This window comes from Balaenoptera acutorostrata, chromosome 16, assembly GCF_949987535.1.
Source record: "Balaenoptera acutorostrata chromosome 16, mBalAcu1.1, whole genome shotgun sequence".
NCBI classification, from domain to species: domain Eukaryota; kingdom Metazoa; phylum Chordata; class Mammalia; order Artiodactyla; family Balaenopteridae; genus Balaenoptera; species Balaenoptera acutorostrata.
The window spans coordinates 63,408,565-63,428,827 of NC_080079.1; the positions used below are offsets into that span (position 1 = coordinate 63,408,565).

At 55.0% G+C, this 20,263-nt stretch overlaps 1 protein-coding gene across 1 annotated transcript in view; it reads right to left on the reverse strand.

Annotated features, from left to right (window-relative positions):
* LOC130705015 (cadherin-23-like) overlaps positions 1-20,263 on the reverse strand; it is a 157,724-nt gene that overhangs the window by 1,876 nt on the left and 135,585 nt on the right. Inside the window, 8 exon segments of the mRNA XM_057530605.1 lie at positions 1,228-1,258; positions 3,301-3,478; positions 5,214-5,433; positions 7,854-7,999; positions 8,306-8,495; positions 14,684-14,791; positions 16,214-16,326; positions 19,997-20,113. Coding sequence (XP_057386588.1) covers positions 1,228-1,258; positions 3,301-3,478; positions 5,214-5,433; positions 7,854-7,999; positions 8,306-8,495; positions 14,684-14,791; positions 16,214-16,326; positions 19,997-20,113 — 1,103 coding nt within the window.

Below are 20,263 nucleotides of genomic sequence, written 5' to 3' on the forward strand. Positions count from 1 at the left end.
TAAATTTGTTCTTTAAGTCACCAAGGCTGTGGTAATTTGTTACAGCAGACCTAAGAACCAGATACAGGTCCTGAGATGACAAACCCGACTGCTGTCAGGGCCAGGAAGGTAAGGTCCGCACATCTGGGCATGCCTGCCTCAAGGGGCAGCTGTCCTCTGCTCCCGTCCACACTGGACAGGCAGGAGGGGACCCAGTGACACTAGATCTTCTGATTTCTCAAGAGAAATCAAACGTCTGAGCTTTTAAATAAAATCTCCTGATTTTTAAACATTCACAATGAATTGTCATTTCTTATGAAACATGAGTTGAGTCAAACCCACCTACAGGATGGATTGGATCTCTGCATTCAGGGATGTCTGCTCTGCTTGATTTCTAAGCCTAAAGTGTCCAGGGGTTCTGCCCCTTTGGTTCCTTGCAGGACCCTCCCAGGGCTCAGCCCCAGGGGCAGCTGTTGGATCATCTTCCCTGGCAGAAGGAGCTTGTGGCCAGCGCTGGATGACCAGGCAAGGACGGTCACCCTAGGGAGGAGTGCTGCTGCTGCACTTGAACCCAGATTAAGGCTGGGACTGCAGCAAGGACTTGTCACCACGTGAGCCAGAGGACGGAGCCAACACGCAGGGGGCAGAGCCAGCCAATGCAGAGAGACTGAGGCCTGGTGGCATCACCTGAGCCCCAAAGCCAGTCATAGTTGAAGCTCCATCTCCCCGCGGACTGGTTTTGTGAGCCTACACTGTTGAAGTCAGTTTATTTTAAAATTTGCCACCAAGAGTCCTAACTAATTCCAAGGCACTTGTAGAGGCGACTTCCTCCAAGAAGCCTGCTTTGATCACCCCCCTCCCCATGTTTCCACCACCCTTTGTGCTTGCTACCCTTGGGCCATCCCTTCTTCCCTTTCTGCTTTGTACTCCTGGTTTTGCAGTGACTTGTCTACATGCTGCTCTCCCGCATGGCTCCCACATAGCCCCTGCCACACCACCTTAGCATGTAGCACCATGCGCCGAGCCTCACGGCCCGCAAGTGCACAGTAATATACTGAGGGTCTGGTTGCCCTTTCTCCACTGGCATCAGGGCAGAGCCTTGGGCTCAAGGCCTGGCTCCTGGAAGCCCACCCCATGTGAACTCTGTGGGTGGGCTGGTGCCTACCGATGGCCTCCAGGACGAGCGTGTATGAGGCTGTGGTCTCCCGGTCCAGGTTCACCACTGTTCTCACGACAGCATCGCGGTACCCAACGCTGAACTTCCCATCCACGTTTCCACCTGTGGGCAAGAGAGAATGAAGCTCTGGTCAGGAAACAGAGCTCCCGGCCGGGGAAAGGGCAGTGGCACCCAGCTCTGCTTCTGAGCTGGGACACTCCAGGGGTGGTCCGGGGGTGAAAGGCTGTGCTTTCCACTCAGCTTTGCCAGCGAAGGGGGTCCTGGGGGACTCTGATGAGGGCGTGGCCTATGTGGGCTTAGGTGAACTGTCGAATGCCTGAAAATCATAAGGGTCTAACGTTCATTGAGCACCTACTGTGTACCAGGAACTTCGTGGAGCATTTCCTCTCATTTGCACTATCACTACTTTGCAGAGAAGGAAAACAGCTCTTTAGTGAGGTTATGGGGTACAGTCACCTATTCGGGGTGTAGGACTCCAACTCAGCAGTCTGATTCCCGAGTCCGAGTCCTTCTCCACTCTGCCACCTGCCTGTCTGGTAGAGGTGTCTGAGCAGTTAACCTGGGTTGGGGCTTTTATATGTGGCCGAGGGCTTTGGAGCCAGCCGAGCGTTCCTGGGCTCTCTGAGTGGGGACACCTGGAGGCTCCACAGAGTAAAGAGTCGGAGCAGGTGGACAGGAGACACGCCTCGGTCTTCCTGAGCTCTGGGACAGGTGGGAAGGGTGAGGGCCTCCTCCCTGAGGCAGATACAAGCCAGGAAAGGACTCCATCAGCACAGTGTGGAGACCCTTCCCCTGCCAGATGGGAGGCAGTGTGGCGTTCTGGGCAGCAGAGGGCGCCACTGCATTGGGCTTGGGCTAGCTTGGCTCAGGACACAGCACAGCGCCGGGCGGAATGCGCAGAATTAAAATCCGAGGAACCTAGGGCTGGGAGGGCTCTCAGGTCAGCAGGAACTGGCCACTTCGAGGCACTGGGAGGTCATCCTGGGGGCTGCCGCCAGGTGCTCCCTTGTCCTCACATGGTTTGTCCCCGTTCCCCGAGCCTCCAGTATCTGCTCCCCAGTGCCTGAAGCACCATCTACAAGGGACACACTCTGACTCCAAGGGGCAGGGAAGGAACTAAGACACAAGTAGTGCCGGGGGCCAAGCCATGGCTGGTGCCATGGGGGGGTCTTGATAACAGCCTTTTCCAGAGCAGTCTTGAGGACCCGCCTGTAAGCAGCTGGCCTGAGGGTGTGGGGCTCCTTTAGGGAGGGGAAGGGGGGAAAGGATCTGGAAAGGAGAGGCAGAGGCCTGGGAGGTCACCTTGGCTGCAACTGCGGATGGGCCGTAGTCTGGGATTCCTTGCTCCGGGGGAGAGGCATCAGGGAGGCTGGTGTGTGCACGGGCACGTGTGTATATGAGTGTGTATGTAATGTGGCTGCAGGTAGGCCATGGACAGAGGGAAGACTGAGCCAGTAAAATGGCCGAGGGAGGGCTGAGGAATGTAAAAGAACTGCCCTGCTCCCTGCCATGCATTCCAGCACCTCTCATGTGTGTCCTGGACTGAAGAATGCTGGTAGACTGTTCTAATCCAGGAATGACTAATACATGGCATGTTTGCCACCACCTACCAAGCCTACTGTCGTGGCAGACATCACTAATCGATCATGGCTCCCCTTCTACTGTTAAGCCAGGACATGGCCTCATAGTATTTCTCTGCAGGTCTCTAAGTGGTAGCCACTTGACACTTTTAAGCGAAAACCATTTCACTCAGGGATGTCTAAGCCGGCTGCCTCTAAACAGATGCAAATTCTCCTCATGAGTGAAAGGTCCCCAAGGAAGGAAAAGGCCACATTCCTCTAGTCACTGCTTTGTCACCCTGATATGGGGTGGAGTGGGCGGCAGGGCTCCTCCCCAGGAGTCACTGGCTCCACCATCCTCTGGAATAAACTTCAGGAAGTCCGCCCCCCACCCCATCCCCTTACAGGTTCAGGAGGCCCCCCAGAGAGCCAGACCACAGGGACCCAGGCGCAAAGCCCTCAGGAGAGGTCAAGAGCAAATCCTCAGGGAGGCCCCAGCAGCGGCAAAACCCGATGGCTGACTCGGGCGCCTTCCCCTCTCCCGGCTGGCTGCTCATCTGGGAGGGGGTGGAGGCAGGGCCGCACCTGTGATGAAGTAGCTGAGCTCAGCGTTGAGGCCCACGTCGTTGTCGGTGCAGTTCAGCCAGACCACCCGGAATTCCCGCGGCACGTCCTCGGACACAGAGACGTTGTACGTGGCAGGGAAGAAGGTGGGTGTCTCATCATTCACATCCAGCACTGTGGGCAGAGTCGGTGGTCAGGGCTAGGCCTGGCTTCTGCTCTAAACAACCAGCTCCAAAGGCAGTGGCTCATGCCACAGACCAATAGGAAGCACATTTCCTAGGAGTCGACACCTGCGGGTCATAAGCTGAGGACCCCCATAGCCGCTGGGGCCAGGACAGAACTGACCAGAGATCCGCACCCTCCCACAGCTCCCGTTCCCCTGGGGGCTTGTTGCTGCTCATGCTGTCCAGACCCTACAGCCTCTTTCCAATACATGCCTAACAACGACGACGACAATGACAACAGTTATGATGATGATGATGACGGTGATCACCATTTCTCAGCTCTCCCCAGGTGCCAAGCGATGCTAAGTGCTTCCTCTAGAGGACCACACGGGCCCCTCATATCATCCTCAGAAGGCAGCCGTCATTAGACACACTACATAGACGAGGAATCTCAGAGCAACTGAATGACTTGTCCAAAGTCACACAGTGAGAGAGTGGTAGGGTGGGGGTCTGGGGAGGCCTGTCCCCAGTTTGTCCCAGGGAAAGTAGCTGGCTTTGAGAACTACCCTTCCTTCCGCGCCCCACACACCCCAGCCAAAAAAGTCTAATGTCTCTTACAGATTTGTGTTTTCAGCTCTGCATGCCAGGCCCCCATTCCTTTGGCAGATGGGGCTTGGGATGACCTTCAGTGAAATGAGCCCCGCGCCACTTTGGCTCCTCTTTGTGATAACACCAGGAGAAACAATAGGCTCATTTGATGACACGGCTTCTGCTGAGCCTTGGGAAAAAAATCTGGGGTCCTCTCTGAGAGGACTGGACACCTGGCCTGTCAATCACTGGCACAGATGTGGGTCCTCAAACTGGCACCAGGAGCCCACAAGCCTTGGACCAGCAGGAGAGAGAACACTCGGCTCTCTCTAGTCTTCATCATCTTGGGTCGTGCTTAAGGAGGGTGAATGTTTGTGCTGAGCCAACCACCACCCACTCCCCATCCCACAGAGGCTGGCAGGACCCAGGATGGGACCAGGCCTGTCCTAGAGAACAGGCCACATCCTGCCCAGTACACACTGAACTTACTTCCCTGGGGTTACTCCTGGCCCTCTGTCAACAACTCATGTCCACGTCCCAGTTTTGCCTTAAGAATTAAAGATACAGCCAGAGTAGATGAGCGATAGTAACCCTCCTTGGCCTGGCCCCGCCCTGATAGAGGGTGGAGACGGTGGGAATTATCGAGAAGGCCCCAGGAAGATGAGGAATCCTAGGGAATCTGGGAATCCCAGCTGTCCTCTTCCGGGGGTGATGCCCTTCCACCGCGATTCCAGGCATGCCCCACACACGGGAGGGGAGGCTTCCCTTTACATCTCCAAATAGAAAGTCTGTCCCTCCAAAGAAGACGACAAAGGGTTTTGAACCTCCCCTGCCTGCTCATGACCCCGAGGGCGCCACCCCCAGAGCAAGCCCTCTCTGCTGCTGCCAGGATCAAAAAGGGGGACCTTAGCAGTGGGTCCAGGCCACTGCCCCTGGGCTCTGGGGCCCTGAAGGCAGTGACCAGGTGGGAAGAAGGCCCTGCTGGCATTTTTGACTTAGTGGAGACAGAGAGGGCTCTGCTGTGTCGAATGGCTCCAGCTGAAGAGGGCGCCCGTCGGCAAGGCAGCCTGTGCCGCCCAGACAGTGAACAGCAGTGGTGAGCGTGGGCTCCCAGCCGCCTGCCACTGCCCCCGGGCCTGTGCCACGTGTTCAGTGCAGCAGGAGGCACCCCTGCCCCCTCACCTCGGATGGTTAGCGTGCTGGTGGAGCTCTTGGTGGGTGTGCCCGCGTCGCTGGCCACCACGCGCAGCTGGTACTCGGCGATGCGCTCGCGGTCCAGCTCGGCAGTGGTGACCACCACGCCGCTGCTGCTGTTGATGAGGAAGTCCATGCGGGGCATGCCCACATGCATGCGGTAGGACACCAGCCCGTTCAGGCCCTCGTCCAGGTCGATGGCCACCACCTGAGGGAGAGGAGGGGCCGTGTGAGGGGTGGGGACACCAGCACTGACACTCATCCCCTGAGAAGCACTCCCTCCTTCCCACTGACCTACGCCTGGCTCCGGCAGACACACCTGCCCCCACCACAACCCAGAGCCTCAGGCCAGGCCACTGTGCCCAGCGCAGCCTCCCAGATGCTCTGTAAGGGGGCAGCATGTCAGAGCTGAAAGGTATCCAGATGTAACAAGTGCGGCCGGGAGTGGGGTGGCGTGGGAAAGGGGCTTTTCAGAACAAGAGTCCAGGTCCACAGCCGTCCCCTCTTCAAAACCCTGCTCTCCTCGTTAGGAAGCCCTCCCAGGCTCACCCCAGCTGGCTCGGGACCCTCCAAACTCGGCCGTCTCCCTCACCCCCGGCCCTCGTGCTGCTGGCTAGGAGCAGCAGTTTACAGCTCAGACCCCTTCAACTACATGCAGCTCAACTACACAGAACGCTTGATCAAAAGGACTCCCTTCCCTGCTTTGTTTTGCTTTGTAAGACAACAAAAACAAGATGATATCAAGAACTTGTTCTTAAAAGTCACTTGAGAATTTGCTTATTATTTTAAACAGGCCATTCGATGCCACGTGTAGGCAAACCTCTTTCCAGTCCCTACACTGTTCCCATCTGCACCTCTAGCCCTGATGAGAGCTCCTGACTCAAGACCCTGACATGCTGAAAGTCTTACAGAAGACGATTCAAGACATTTGAGAAAAAATGTACAATAATAGTTAAAATAAGAGCTTTGGGGCAAGCCAAGACTCTCAGGATTGAAAGACAATGTCAAAGTCATCTGGTCTAATTTACATCCAACAAGTTGGATAAGAGGGTATCCAGACTCAGCTTGAATGCTTTCCACAATGGGGGGCTCACTACTTCCAATTTGTCTGCACACAGCTCTAATCCCTGGGGAAAGTTCTTCTGCACATTCAGCAGAAATCATTATTGGTTGAGGTTGTAGAGGGCACCTCGGGAACCACTGAGCTTGGGTCAGAGCCCTCTTTCTGCATCTGAAGACAGTTTCCCAATTAAACGCTCCCAGCTCCTCCCACCATCTTCTCATGACTCTGAGCCAGTTCCTCTGTGAACTCAGAAGCTGTGCTGGTGGGCGTTTCCTTCCTCTGCTGTCTCTGAGCCCTGGAGAACCAGGTCTGGGGGCTCATCTGCTCTCTCACCAACCTCCCTCCTATTTGGGGGACTTCTCCTCAGGGACTGGCTGCTGTTCCCTGGATCGCAGCTCCCCCTGCTGGGGGTTTGGGGAGAACGTTCTGTTGGAGAGAGTGAATGCTCCCTGGAGCCTTAATCTCCTTTTACAGATGAAGAAACTGAAGCACAGTGGGCCTGCAGGGCATGGCCAAGGTTAACCACTCTGGCAACCTGGCAAATAACGCTGTCTTCTTCAAATGGGATCAGGCTAACCCCGTGCCACAGTCTCCCACTGTCTCTAGGGTATAAACCCTCATGATAGACACATAAATCATGAGCACATTGGCTACTGTGTATCTCCTGCAATCCAAGTGCCAGGTTGCTTACACAGGTGTCTGATTGAATCCCCACAGCACAGCCAGCCAGATACTCTTCTGATCCCCATTTCACAGGTGAGAAAATTGAGGCCCAGAGAGGTTAAATAGTGTGCTCCAAGTCACCCAGCACACAGGTGGTGGAGTTGGGACCCACACCCATGTTGGTCGTACTCCAAAGCCCATCTCAACTTTGAGGGCTTTCCAGTGTTTCTAAATAGCCCCTTTTAGGGCATCACCTCCCCTCAACCTGTACCTTCAGGGCCTCCCGGACCAGAAGGGTGATGAAGCAGGAGGCAGAGGGCCCAGGTTCAAGATTAGGACCTACCTCTTCTTGGCTATGGGGACTTGGGCAAGTCTCTTTAAGTCTCCTGAAAAGTGGGGGAATCCACCCACTGTGTGGCGCTGCCTTGGGGTTTACAGGAGAGCACAGGAGGGGGCTGCCCATGGAGGTGGGATGCCTGGGCTACACTCGTCCGACCTTCTTCGTGTTCTAGAACCACCTATAGGCATGAAGTGCTGAGGGTCTTGGGCCAGGCCTCCACAATCAGGCCCTGAGAAACTGATTTGGCTTCCTAGAATTCTATTCTTTGTCCCCCTCCCTCCCTCTGCCTTTAACCATCTCCTGTGGTGCTTTTCCTTCCAGACCCAGCTCAAGCCCCTCCTCCTCCAGGAAGCCTTCCACTTCCATCTCTCAGAGCACTGGCTCTCCAAGTCTGGTGTGGATTGTGTCCTGTCTGATGGTCTCGGGCTGGCCTCCCCTGCCCCGCCCCTGCCAAGTGTCCGTCACAAGGCTGGGCACACATAGCACCCACTGTTCCCTTGCTAGCTGGTTGGAGAGGGAGACGGCAGAGAGCAGGATCCCGGGCCAGGAAAGGGAAACTCACCTGGTAGACAGAGACCCCCGCAGGGGTGCCTTCAAGCACCTCGGCCACAAAAGGCAGGTTCTGAAAGGTGGGGTCATTGTCATTGAGGTCCAAGAGGTTCACAAACACCGTGGCACTGCTGGTGGCTCTCAGAGGGGGTATGCCACCTAGGGGGACCGGGGAGAGGAGAGGGAAAGCGGGGTGCAGGAGAAAAAGGGGGGTGGAGAGAGGCGATTCAGTGGCCCTCCATCCCAGGGGCCCCTTCACGAAGCAGCCTGGGCCTTGCACCCCCAGCTCCCTCTGCCCTTTGCGAGGGCTGGGTCACAACTGGGAAGTGGGTGTCACTCCACTCCTAGTCATCAAGACACAGCCCTCCTGGGTAGGCCCCGGGACGCCCAGAGGACATGCCACTGGACGAGGTCCCCGGTTCACTGAGTGTCAGGGGCCACAGCCCAGGCGTGAGGGGCACGTACAGTCCGTGACAGAGACGATGATCCTGCGCATCAGCTCCGCCTCGAGGGGGTCGGGGTTCTCCCGGTCCAGCATGACGTGGGTGGTGCGGATCTTGCCTGTGCTGCTGTTGAGGCGGTAGAACTTGTTGGGTGGCTGGATGCTGTACACCAGAGTGCCATTCTCCCCCAGGTCTGGGTCAATGGCCACCACCTGCCCGGGAGGAACCGACCCCTCCACTGAGCCCAGGCCAGAGAGGGGGTCTCTGTGGCCCGGGCTGCCCGCCCGGGTTGTCTGAGCTCACACACTGGTCCCGGGCACCCCACTGTCTGGGAGCAGGAGGTATCCTCGCTCAAACTTGGGAAGTGGGTCTCCCTCCTGGCTTCAGCAGGGGGATCTCTGGGGGTTGGGAGGCAGGAGGTTCAGAAGATGAACCAGCACTGGAAGTCCTGGGCTCCTTGGCTTCTCCATCCACTGTTTTGACCTTAGGTAAGTCCCTTTCCCCACTCAGGCCTCGGCTTCTGATCTGTAAAAGCAACACTTAGCACCTGATAGCATATAGGAGGCTCCCCAAACCTCATAGACGCCAGGCCTTCTCCACCTACTGTGTCAACAGTCTTACGAGGAGGACACCTATAATTAAGCCCATTTCACAGATGAGGCACAGTGAGTCTCCCAAAGTCTCCCAGCCAGGAAGTGGCTCTAGGTCTCTCCAGCAAGCAACACCGCCAGCCTCCTTCCTTTCCAGACATGTGGGGTAACATGTTCATGGAGCTTTTGGGGGAGCAGGAGTCCCTGTAGCCCATGACCATGAAATTCTTCAGGGTAGGGGCTGGGAAGGGCTGGGGAGTCCAAATCCTTGGCTGATCTTTTGAAAGGATTTGAAACCCCAGATTTTGGGAACTGGGTTCCTCATCATCAAACCCTCTCTTCTTTCCTTTGGAGCTTTAGATTGTGAGGCAATTTGAAAAGAACTGGGCCTCTTGTGACACCAAGGATGACAGGGCATGGGAAGGGAGCCATGGATAAGTCCTTTGGTTTGGAGGGTGGGCCAGGCATGGGGCTGGGGATAGGGGAGGCGGGAGGCGGGAGAGGCCTGAGCTTCCCTGAAGGGGAACGCCATCCCCGAGAAGGGGGAGGGTCTCAGGACAGGGGCCCCAGACACTCTGGCCCGTTTAACTTTCCAGTCCCTTCCCATGAAAGGATCAACCTCAGCGCTGACCTAACCCAGAGCAACAAACCCTGCAGCCCATTCTCTCCCAGGTCCCCATGCCCACGAATCCCCTGCTCTGTAGGAACTTCTCTACCATCCACCTCCCACAAGGGGAAAGCAGAGCTCAGAGACGCATGGGCCAGACTCAGTGTCAGACAGCACCAGCCCTGGAGCCGACTCAGTTCCCACCCTGGACAGCAGTGGCACCCACCCCTCAGCTCACCCCCAACCCTGGCTGCAGGGGCCACTGCAGCACCAGAGGTGGACAAGATCAATGGGGGGAGGTGACCGCAGTCCCGGGGCCGCAGCAGGACGGTGTCATTCTTAACTCCAGAACACGTGGCGATGACAGCCTGGCCTTGTCAGCTCCTTCATCTTACTTGATGTGGGGTCTTTTGTGCTTTGGCAGCAGAATCTGTCCCTCCTCTGGCTTAATCCTCAGCCGGCGGTGTCTCAGGGGCCATTAGACCAGAATAGACAGATGGGTTGGCCTGCTGAGGGTGCCCATCTGCCCCTGGGCCCCAGGGAGGCCAGGGAGAGAGGCCAACGTTGGCGCTGAACCCCGAGCCACTCCGGGCCCCTCTTCTGCTTCAGAGAGTGGGACATGGATCTACTCCCACCCCAGCTGCTCAGCCCATCTCCTCCCTTCCCAGCCTTGCTGTGCCAACGGGGATGGGGGAGGCCCCAGCCTTCCAGGCCTGAGGAGCCCTCACTGTGCTGCGGGCATGGCGCTCAGTTTCCCCGCCTCTATAATGGGGACCCAATCACCCCTGTATCGACAGCAGGGGACAAGGCTCTCCTGGTATCATTTCAGCCAGGCAAAGTCATCCCACTGATGGACAGAGGAGACCAGCAAGCCTTGTGTTTCTACAATGCTTCTCTCAAGTTAGAGGAGGGAGATAGTTTTTATCCCCACTTTTCTGGTTAGGGAAACTGAGGTACAGAGCAGTTAAACCACCCGTTCCAGGGCAGCAGCCTGTTGCTGAATGCGCTGAGATACCTTCCACCACCCCTGAGTGCTCGGGTGGGGGTACCTTGGGCAGCTGCTTGCTTCCAAGTGACCATGGTTGGGGGTGGGCACTGACTCTTGGCCCCTTGGCCCACTCCCTGGTCATGGGATGGGGGCACAGGAGAAGGCGGTGGGCTGGGACCCCTCCTGCAAGCTCCCTGCTGGGCGATTGTATAGAATCTCACCACTTTCCCCTCATTATTTCCCATTTCATGCTCGTCATTTTTCTCCTGGCCTGACGGGGAATAATTCTCTCCCTCTCCCCTCTCCTTTATTTTGCTGGAGGGCTTTGAAAGGCTCTAAATCAATGCCCATCAGCCAGGTCCTTGAAGGAGGCTGCAAGGAGCGGGGAGGGAGAGTTGGGCCAAAATCTCACTTGCAAACAGAGAACGGCCACTCTGCAAGCTCAGGCCCGTGTGGGTGGACGCCCGCGGTGCACATGTGCACACAGACACCTCCCTGGCCAGCTCCCGGTGCACACGGATATGGCACACGCTCGTCTGCACACAGCTCTGAAAAAAGTCACTGGAATCACCCTGCACTTCAGACACCAGGGGCAGTGGCCAGGGCCCCCTCTAGAGGGGCCCTTGGGAGAGTCCTTGGTCACACACCCCAGTCTGCCTCTGACAAGGAAGACTCAACCCCACCTGGTGGAGTGGAGAGCCAGGTACGGTAGGGACGAAAGGCGAACAAGTCCATCAACAGCTCTCATTCACAAATACTGAACCCTTACAATGTGCCTGGCACTGTGCTAGGCACCGGGGCTCAACAGTGAACAAGACAGATGTGATTCCAGCAGCGGGGGCAGCTGATGGCGACAACAGCTGTCATTTGCTGACCACTCACTCTGTGCCGGTGTACTTTGTGTATTTTGGCTCATTAAGTATGACTACAACTCTACCAAGTAAAGAATTTATCTCCGTTTTCTACTTGAGAAGGTGGGAGTACAGAGAGGTTAAGTAACTTGCCCAAGGTCACACAGCTGGTAAGTAGTATGGCTGGGATTAGAGCCCAGACATTTTGGTACCAGAGGCACCCACTTAATCACTGAGCTATACTGCCTCTTAATAAGCAACCTAACAAACAGATAAACACGGATTGTGTGGCCATCTCTGAAAGAAACGGAGTGTAGAGAGGTGGCATTTTGAGCTGGGACAGATGGAGGAGAATGAGCCAGCCACGGGAAGAGCAGGGGTGGGGAGTAGAGGAAGAAGAGCACCCTGGGGTGGGGCAGGAAGAGCTTGCGCAGAGGCTCCAAGGTGGGAGAGTTCAGCAGGTTCAGGAAACTGAAAGGGTGTGTGTGTGTGTGTGTGTGTGTGTGCGTGTGTGTGTGTGCGTGTGTGTGTGTGTGTGTGTGTGTGTGTGTGTGTGTGTGTGTGTGTGGTGGGTCTCAGAAGGGGGGTGGGAGATGAGTCAGCAGGTAGGCCAGTTTCTGTTCAAATATCACCCCCCCTTGATGTCACTTCTGGGTTAGCTGTTCCCTCCCTGAAGCCCACTTTTCTCACACCTCAGCCACAACCCCTACCTCACCCAGGGCCGTTGTGAGGCCTTAGAAGGCCCCAGGGGGCCCCCCTCAAAGGTATTACAATGTACCCATGTATATATGCATACATACATTTCACGGCTATAAAATCTGAAAGAATTTTTATGACTATTCCTTTTGAAATTATTTTGCTCTGACAAACTCAATTAACGTATGGGCTTCTTAATTTCTGGCATCCTGACAATCATCACACATAACTGGGAATTCCAGAAAATCAAACCCACAATTTGTCCTCAAATACAATGAAAATTTTACACACATTAAATAGCGTAATTCCTAAGGTTGTCACAACATATTTGGCAGATGCTTAATATAACAAGCTTTAATTCTGATTCTGCTCTTTTCTTTTTGAAATTCTGAGTCATTAACATTTTTTTTTTCAGGGCTCAAACACTACCATGAGTCACTGAAAAGCTGAAGTCCCCCATCCCTGCGGCTGCCCCAAGCTGGGGGAGAACGGCCATGTCCACTCTATACTGAGGGGTGGGCTCACATGTCCATCTCCCCAGAGTTAAAGAGGGGCAGATCCTGTGGGTCAGGTAGGTCCAGTAAGGACTCTGGCTTTTACACAGGGTAAGGTGGGAACCAGTAGTGGGTTTGAGCCTAGGAGTGACACGAAGCTCCCTGAAGGCAGAGAGGAAATTTGCTGCTTCCTGTACTCCTACCAAGCACAGGGTCTGGCCCATAGTAGGTGCTCACTGAAGGTTTGTGGAGGTTTCCTGGAGAGTGAGGGGGCACTGGGCAGCAGGCCTCTGGCCCACTGTCCTTACCTGCTCATGGCTCAGAGGATGTGAGGAAAGGCTGGAGACCCGGAGAAGGCCACTGGGGACCTGATCTGGGAACTGCCCAAGGCCAAGTGCAGTCCCAGCTGGGCCGACCTACTTTTTGCCTGGCAGGTGGACTCTTTAATAATGGCACCCCTGGCTGCTGTTCCATGCAGCCGCATTCTCTCCTCAGTTCCCTCTGGGAGGAATTTCTCAGTCACGTAAAGCAAAGGTAAGAGTTGACCAGACAGATGTTCAGAGGTGAATATTCTGCCCCAGCTCTTGGGGTCTCTGGCTGGGGTTGTCCTAGTCTAGACCCCTAGTGTACATGAGGTGGCAGCAGAGAGCGCCCATCGGATCTGTAGCCCTAGAGAGCACAGAGGAAAGGGCCTAGGGGAGTGGTTGCCTAATCTGTCTCTGAGCTGGAAGGACTCCCCCAGTCTGGGGCTTTGAGAAAACACAGATTCCAGATCCCAACCGCCCCCCCAACCCCGCCCTACAGGAATCCTTGCAAGGCGGGCCTGCCCATGAGTTGAGAGTCATTCGGATCTTGAACTTGTACAAAGGAAGACAGGAGAGATGTGATGGTCATCACTCTCTCTCTGTCCTTCCTTCCAGGTTGACATCCTCTCCCATCTAGAGCAGGTGGACCTTGTCACTACCGGCTGTGGTTGATGTGGCGTGGGGCAGGGAGGCTAGGCATCACCACCCCAAGGTTGCTTGCACTCAGTGTGGGGCAGCCTTCCTGGAGAGCTGCATATGAAAGTTACCATCCCTTCTCTCATCCCACCTGAGTTCTCCAGTTTTTTGGGACCTGGGCCACCTGTCAGAGCACCGCTGAGCCAACAGAGGGATAAAGGCCAGGTGGGACCTGGGTTTCAGTCCTGACACTATCTCTTACTATCTTACTAGCTCTGCGACCTTGGGCAAACCCCTCAAATGCTAACTCTCCACTTTCTCCATCATACAGTGGAAGCAAGGAACCCATCTGCCACGTGGGATCACCACAAGGATGAGAGAATTCATGAGACGTGCCCAGCACAGCATCTGGCATGTCCCAGCAGGGTTGCCATAATCTGTCAGGTTCACGTCTATCACAGGGCTGGCTGGTGTCTGTGGGGCCGGACATCTGGGGAGAAGTCCCCCTGAATGAGGCCAAATGGGGCACAAGTATGAGGGGGAAAAGAAAGCCTCACAAATGTGAATCCCAGAGCAGAGCGGATCGATGGGGTGCTCAAGCCTGGCTTTGCTCAGCTTCCTCAGGGCTCTGCTCTCCCTTCTGGACGCCCTGAGGTTTTTGGCTGTGTCTCCCCTCCCCCACCCTGAGTCACATTCCCTGCATGCAGCACACACAGGAGCCTGTGAAAACCTGGAACATCCCGTGCCAGAAAGTCCCTGAACTCTGAGCCCCTTGCTGGGGCAGCCCTGGGCCAGCTGACCCAGGCCGACGGCTGCAGTGATGGAAGCGGTGAAGGCAGGCGCTGAGGGCAGAGCTGAAGCTTGTGCGATTTGAGGGGGGGATGGGAGGTTGGGGGCTCTCCTGAGGGGGTGGCCAGAGTCCTAGGGTCTCAGGGTAAGGGTGGCTACGAGCTGAACCAGCCTTAGCTCCTCTGGCACTGTCCTTGGGCTGCCTGTGCTCCTTTTGACAAAGCCTGGAGTCCACCGTCACTGAGGACTGTGTGAGGACTTTCCCCCAACCTCTGACTGCCTTTCACCATGCAAGAGAGCTTCCGGAACTCTGCTCCTAGAGCTGGCTCCGAGGGAAACATTAAGTCCATCAGCACCACACTGGCAGGCCCACAGGGCTCCCGTGGGAATGGCAGACACCCTGCAAAGGGCCACCTAGCAGCTCTGCCTCCCACCACCGCTTACCGTGGTCACGTCAGAGTCTGGCGGGGTCATTTCCACCAGGTTGATGTAGTAGGGAGCGTCCTTCCAGCTGGGGTGGTTGTCGTTGATGTCCAGGAGGGTGATGTTCACCTGCAAAGCCACAAGGGGCGCTGTGGGACGCACCTAGCTGAGCTGTGCGAGGACAATGCCCACGCTGGGGGACACACTCAGATGCCTATGGGGCACCTTGGCATTAACTCCACCAGGTCCACCCACTTTGGGGGCCTCGGGGCAGGCCCCGGGCTTTCAAGGACAGGAGGGAGCCAAGACCCTTCAGAGGGTTTAGGTGCTGTCCTATTAGGAGGCAGAGGAATGGATGAGATGACCCCTGAAATTGTTCCTGTGACTTGGGACTCGTTCTGTCCACCCCTACTCTTGGCTGAAGGTGACCGACAGCATGGGGGAGGTTTGGGGTGGGGAACCTGATAGAATCCCTAGAGCTTCCCTCGTCAGTCTCAGCTACCAGCCAAGCAATTTCCCTGCTCACCGGCCACCCAGGTAAATTATTTATAGAGCTCTGAGTCTTATTAGCAGGGGCTTCCCATGACTGAATAGGGCACTGGGGATTTTTTGGCCAAGTGCCTGGCCGAGTGATAGCAACCCCAGCTCCTCTGGCTGGGTAAGGATGGGGGCAGCTGCTGTGGGTGGGATGAGGGCTAAAGGAGAGGTCAGGAGAGGGCTCCAGACGGAGAGCAAATGAGGATAAGGAGTAGAGTGGCTGGAGTGACCTGTCAGCTGCTCTTCCTGCTTCCTCGCCCACAGAGGGAGTGTCTTACTCCCCCATCCTCTTCTGCAGCTAGGAGCTCAGTCAGGATCCTCGAATGGCTTTCATCGAGCTTCCTACTCTCGGAGGCACCAAGGCCTTGGATGGGGCTCTGGGCCTTCCTGGGTCCTACTTGCTCATGGCAGGGAAACCTAGGCATCATTTCTCATCATTTCTTGCAAACCTAGGCTGCAAATGTAGGGGTGGGGTGGTAACAGGCCCCCAGGAACCCTCCAGGGCCCTGCTTCCTGCTCTGAGCCACTCTTCTGGCAGGAATACCTGCTCTTGCTTCTTGGCAGGTGCCAAGGCAGGGAGGGAACTATGGGGCTCATGCCTTCTTCCCAGCTGGTCTTTGGGGGCGGGAGAGAGAGTATTTGCTCTTCTGGAATGTCCCCATGTCCCAGGTGGGAATGCCTTTTTTTTTTTTGGCCGCGCTGTGTGGCTTGCAGGATCTTTCCTCACAAGGGATCAAACCCGTGCCCCCTGCAGTGGAAGCACAGTGTCCTAACTACTGGACCTCCAGGGAATTCCTGGGAATGCCTTTCTTCCCATAGCCATGGAGGCCCCAGGGCTGACCTTGGCTGACAATGAATTGGTACCTGCTACCCTCCCTCCACTCCCACAAGGCCTCACACTGCCTCAGGACACAAGCACCCAGGGGCCTAAGTAGTGCAAGCTGAAGATGAGCTGGGGGCAGCAGCCTGGCTGACAAGTGGGGAGCTGGGGCCAGGGGAGGGCCAGGCACTCACAGTGGCGATGCCGGTTTTCTGGTTGTGGCCCACGCCCCCGTCCACTGCCCGTACAATGAGGATGTACTCAGACTTGGTTTCACGGTCCAGCAGGGAGGTGGTGGTAATTTCACCTGCAGGAGAGAGGGGTGCGTGAGAGAGGGTTTGGGTGGGCCAGGGAGGGATTGGGGAAGGAGGGAAAGAGCAAGTGTGCAAAAGAGAGACGCTTGCAAGATCCAGTGACCTGGCCGCACATGTGTGAATGGGGGGTGGTGAGATGGTGCTCACAGGAGAGAGGGCATAGCACCCATGCCTTGGGAACCCGAATCCCAGAGCTGGGCAATATAACCCCGTGGGGAGGAGGTATTTTCAGATGTGGGAAAATCGAGGTTGATTATGGAGTTAGGGGCTGGAAAACAGGGCAAGAGGGACATTTGGCCTCAAGCTCAGTCACAAACGACCTCTCACTTAGACTGCTGACATTACCTCACTGGCTTTATCAATTGGAACTAATTACTTAAATCCGCTGTGCTTCAGTTTCCTCATCTGGTTAAAAAGGAACAATAATAGGGCCTACCTCATAGGGCTGTTATGGGATTAATTCACCTAATTTAGTTCTAAAGCTTAGAGCAGCACCTGGCACTGTTTATCCACATGGTCACAGAAATACAGCAACAGGACTGAAACACACCAAGTGCTTCACGCGTGTTCCAACTTGTGGCTCATTCTAGATAGCTCAACCTATAGTGCACTGAGATTTAACAGTTATAAAATAATTTCCTTAATTACCTTGTACGTGACATAATTATAATGCCTTGAATTTTTTTTAGTGTATAAACAAGTTATTCTATTAAATATAAACATTTAAAATAGACCATAATCTTTGTCAGCCTGTTTTGGGCTTTTCTTTGTATTTTGGTGTAATTAAAATGTGGAAGTCACCTGGCAGTGGTGTGATGGTAAATGTTTGACAACTGGCTCCTCAAAGGAAAAAAAAAATGATATTTGCTGATTTCCATAGTTATAAATATTCCCACCAGGGCCCATTTTAAGCTGCCCACTTGATGGCATTGAACCTGGAGTTGGGAAGAGATGTATACAGTTGGCTCTCACGAGCAGATGTGAGCCAGCACAAGCCAGCTTCTGTACAGTACAGTAGCCAGGTCATCTACCACCGCCCGTGGGCCACGGGAAAGAGCCGATGCTTTGAGGACAGTGAAGCCCAGATCTGAATTCTGATTATGGCCCTTTCCAGATGCCTGGCCTTGGAAAAGTCACTTAATTTCTTTAAGCCTCAGTTTTCTCATCTGTAAAAGAGAGATCAGTATGCTTTCAAATCAGAGCTTTGGAAGGATTAAATAATTCTAGGTGAAGTTCCCAACACTCAGAAAATGCTCATTTCCTTTCAAAGGACAGTGAGGGTTCTCCAAGGGCAGGGACTGTGTGCTATGCCCTTTGCCTGAGCTGTGTGACCTGGGGCAGGTTACTTAAAATTCTTTGTGCTTGATTTATTCTACCATAAAATAAGGGAGCGGCGCCAGTGGTCCCTAGGACTCTTCCACTCTCACATTTCTCCTCCTGCCATGCTGGCCTGTCTCTGGCCTGTGCAGGGCTGAGAAGGGAGCTGGGGGTGGTGCTAAAGCCAGGAACAAAAGCCTGGCAAAGGTCTGCCCACCGAGCCACGCTCCTTGCTGGGGTGGTGTCAGTTAACTGGCAGCGTGAGGAAGAAATTAAGCTCTAAAAAGTTTTAAACATGAACTTGTTGGCATGATAGATGGCTCCTCCTGTCTGGGAAATTAGATCCAATTAAGGCTACCTTTATGGAGCAGGCCTGGCTAATTTGACCAAGCTGCTCAGAGGAAAATGCTTACACCTTTGGAGCTGAAGGAGCCGTGTTAAGGCAGCAAGAAAATGTCCATGTCATTATTAAAGGCCCCGGGGTGGAGATGGAGTCCCTGACTGGGAAGGCTGGGTAGGTGCTGAAAGGTCAGTGTGCCCGCCATTGTATCTGGGGGTGGCACGCGGCTCTACACGGCTTTATAGAATGGAGCGTTGACAGTGTGGGCTCTGGAGTTGGAAGTTCAGGCTCTGCGAGTCCTCAGTCAAGTGACTTTAACCTCTCCTACGCTTCAGTTTCCTTGTATGGAAAATGGGGATGCTGTGAGGCTAGTACCTGCCTTGGAGTCGCGGCGATGCTGGTCAGAGCACTTAGAACAGTGCTGAGCACGCAGTTAGTATTCGTTAACGATATTCCTCTGAGCTCCCTAGAAACACTGGCTTGCTGAGGGTGGAGGCTCCTGAGAGCAGGGAGGGCGGCACCTGTTTTGTCAGAGGTGGAAAGGGAGGCTCAGGATAGCCCTGGGTGTGTTCAGTCTTTGTACACGTCAGCACCAGCCATCTGTTCCCCAAGCTTCCAGGAAAGGGGGATGAAAGAGAGATTGAAGGCAGACTTTGAGCAGGGAGGCATGAATAACAGGAAGACTCGATGCCCTGCTGGGCCACCGATCACCTGTGGCAGGGATGGCCAGTGTTCGTCAAAGATTCCTGCTCCCCTCCCAGGCCGGAATGATTGCTGGGGAGGGGCTGCCAGGCCAGGGACTATGATGTTCCCCAAGCCTTCCTTGCATCTAGGCGGGGCCATTGCTTGGTTCTGGCCAACAGGATGTGGGCACAAGTGATGTATGTTACCTCCAGGCCTGACCCATAAACATCTCCTTGCACAAGACCCCATAGTCCCTTTTCCTTTCTGCAGTGACCTTGGAGCCACAACATGGAAGGGGCCTGGGTCCCAGAATCACCATGTGGAAGACTGTCCCCTGAACACAGCATTGGACTGCTGTGTAAGTTAGAATTTCTATTGTGTTAAGCCACTGAGGTTTCAGGGTTTGGCTGTTTGGCATCTACAAGTTCCCTTACCTAATACACAAGTGGGTACTTGGAAGTGGGGAGCCTTGCATGTCCACTAAGCTGACTTGGAACCCCGTGAGGGTGAGACCATGTCTTATTCCATCCTGTTCCCCAGCATAGCACCTGGAGGGGAGCAGGCCCCCACTGATATCTGAATGAAGGTATGAATGAATATCGGGGGCCTCTCATTCCTTCCCAGGTTCTTTTAGAAGGCTGGGTTCTCTTATTTCTTTTTTCTGAGCCCCTTCCCTCCCTGCCTCAAGGAGGAGAGAAAGCTAGAGGGAGGCATATGGAGAAATGAGGAAGAAAGGAGAGTTACATGGGCTGAGCAGGGAGCTGGGGATGGGGGCCCCAGGGTGAAAAGACCAAAGAAAATAATGGTAATAACCTAACTTCGTCAGCACTTACTACGTGCCAGGGACTACTCTGAGTTCTCTATAATGACTCACTGAATTCACACAACAGCCCTGATATGCGCATCCTCTGTAGGTGGGGAACTGAGGCACACACCACGTTAGGAAGAGGCGCCAGGATTCAAGAATGAGGTCTGCAGCTGAGGAGGGGAGACACTTAGGCTTGAAGAATTATGTCCCAGAAGAGCAGTGGGTTAGCCAGATATTTGTAAAATGGAACACATTTTAAACATAACAGGGCTCTTCATCACTGAAAGACATTCTCTGGTGAATGAATGAATGTTGTGATTTTTTTGGGGGGGGTAAGATCAGTCATCTCACACAAATGCGTATTTCAGGGATAAAACCAGGTGCTCAAAGCTGACTTGCTCAGAAACACGGGCCTCCCGTGAAAGGGAGGAGACCCCGGCCCAGAGGCCAGTCCCCAGGCTGAGTACGGAGCGTCAGCCTGAGGTGCAGAGGACGAGGGCCGCAGGGGGCTCACCTGAGCGGGCGTTGATCCGAAACCGGGAGGAGCCCTCCAAGGAGTAGATGATGGACTCCTGACCGTACTCCCGGGAGCGGTCCAGGTCCGTGGCGTTCAGGAAGAGCACCGTGGCTCCTTCCGGGAGACAAAAGGAGTGGGGTGCTGCTCACCGTGGGCTCACAGCCCCAGGCTCTGGGGGCAGGACAGGGGCACAGGCCCAAGGGGAAGGAGCCCTCAGGAGGCAGGAAGCCTGCCGCTGGGGAGACCCAGGGATCAGAGCGGGCT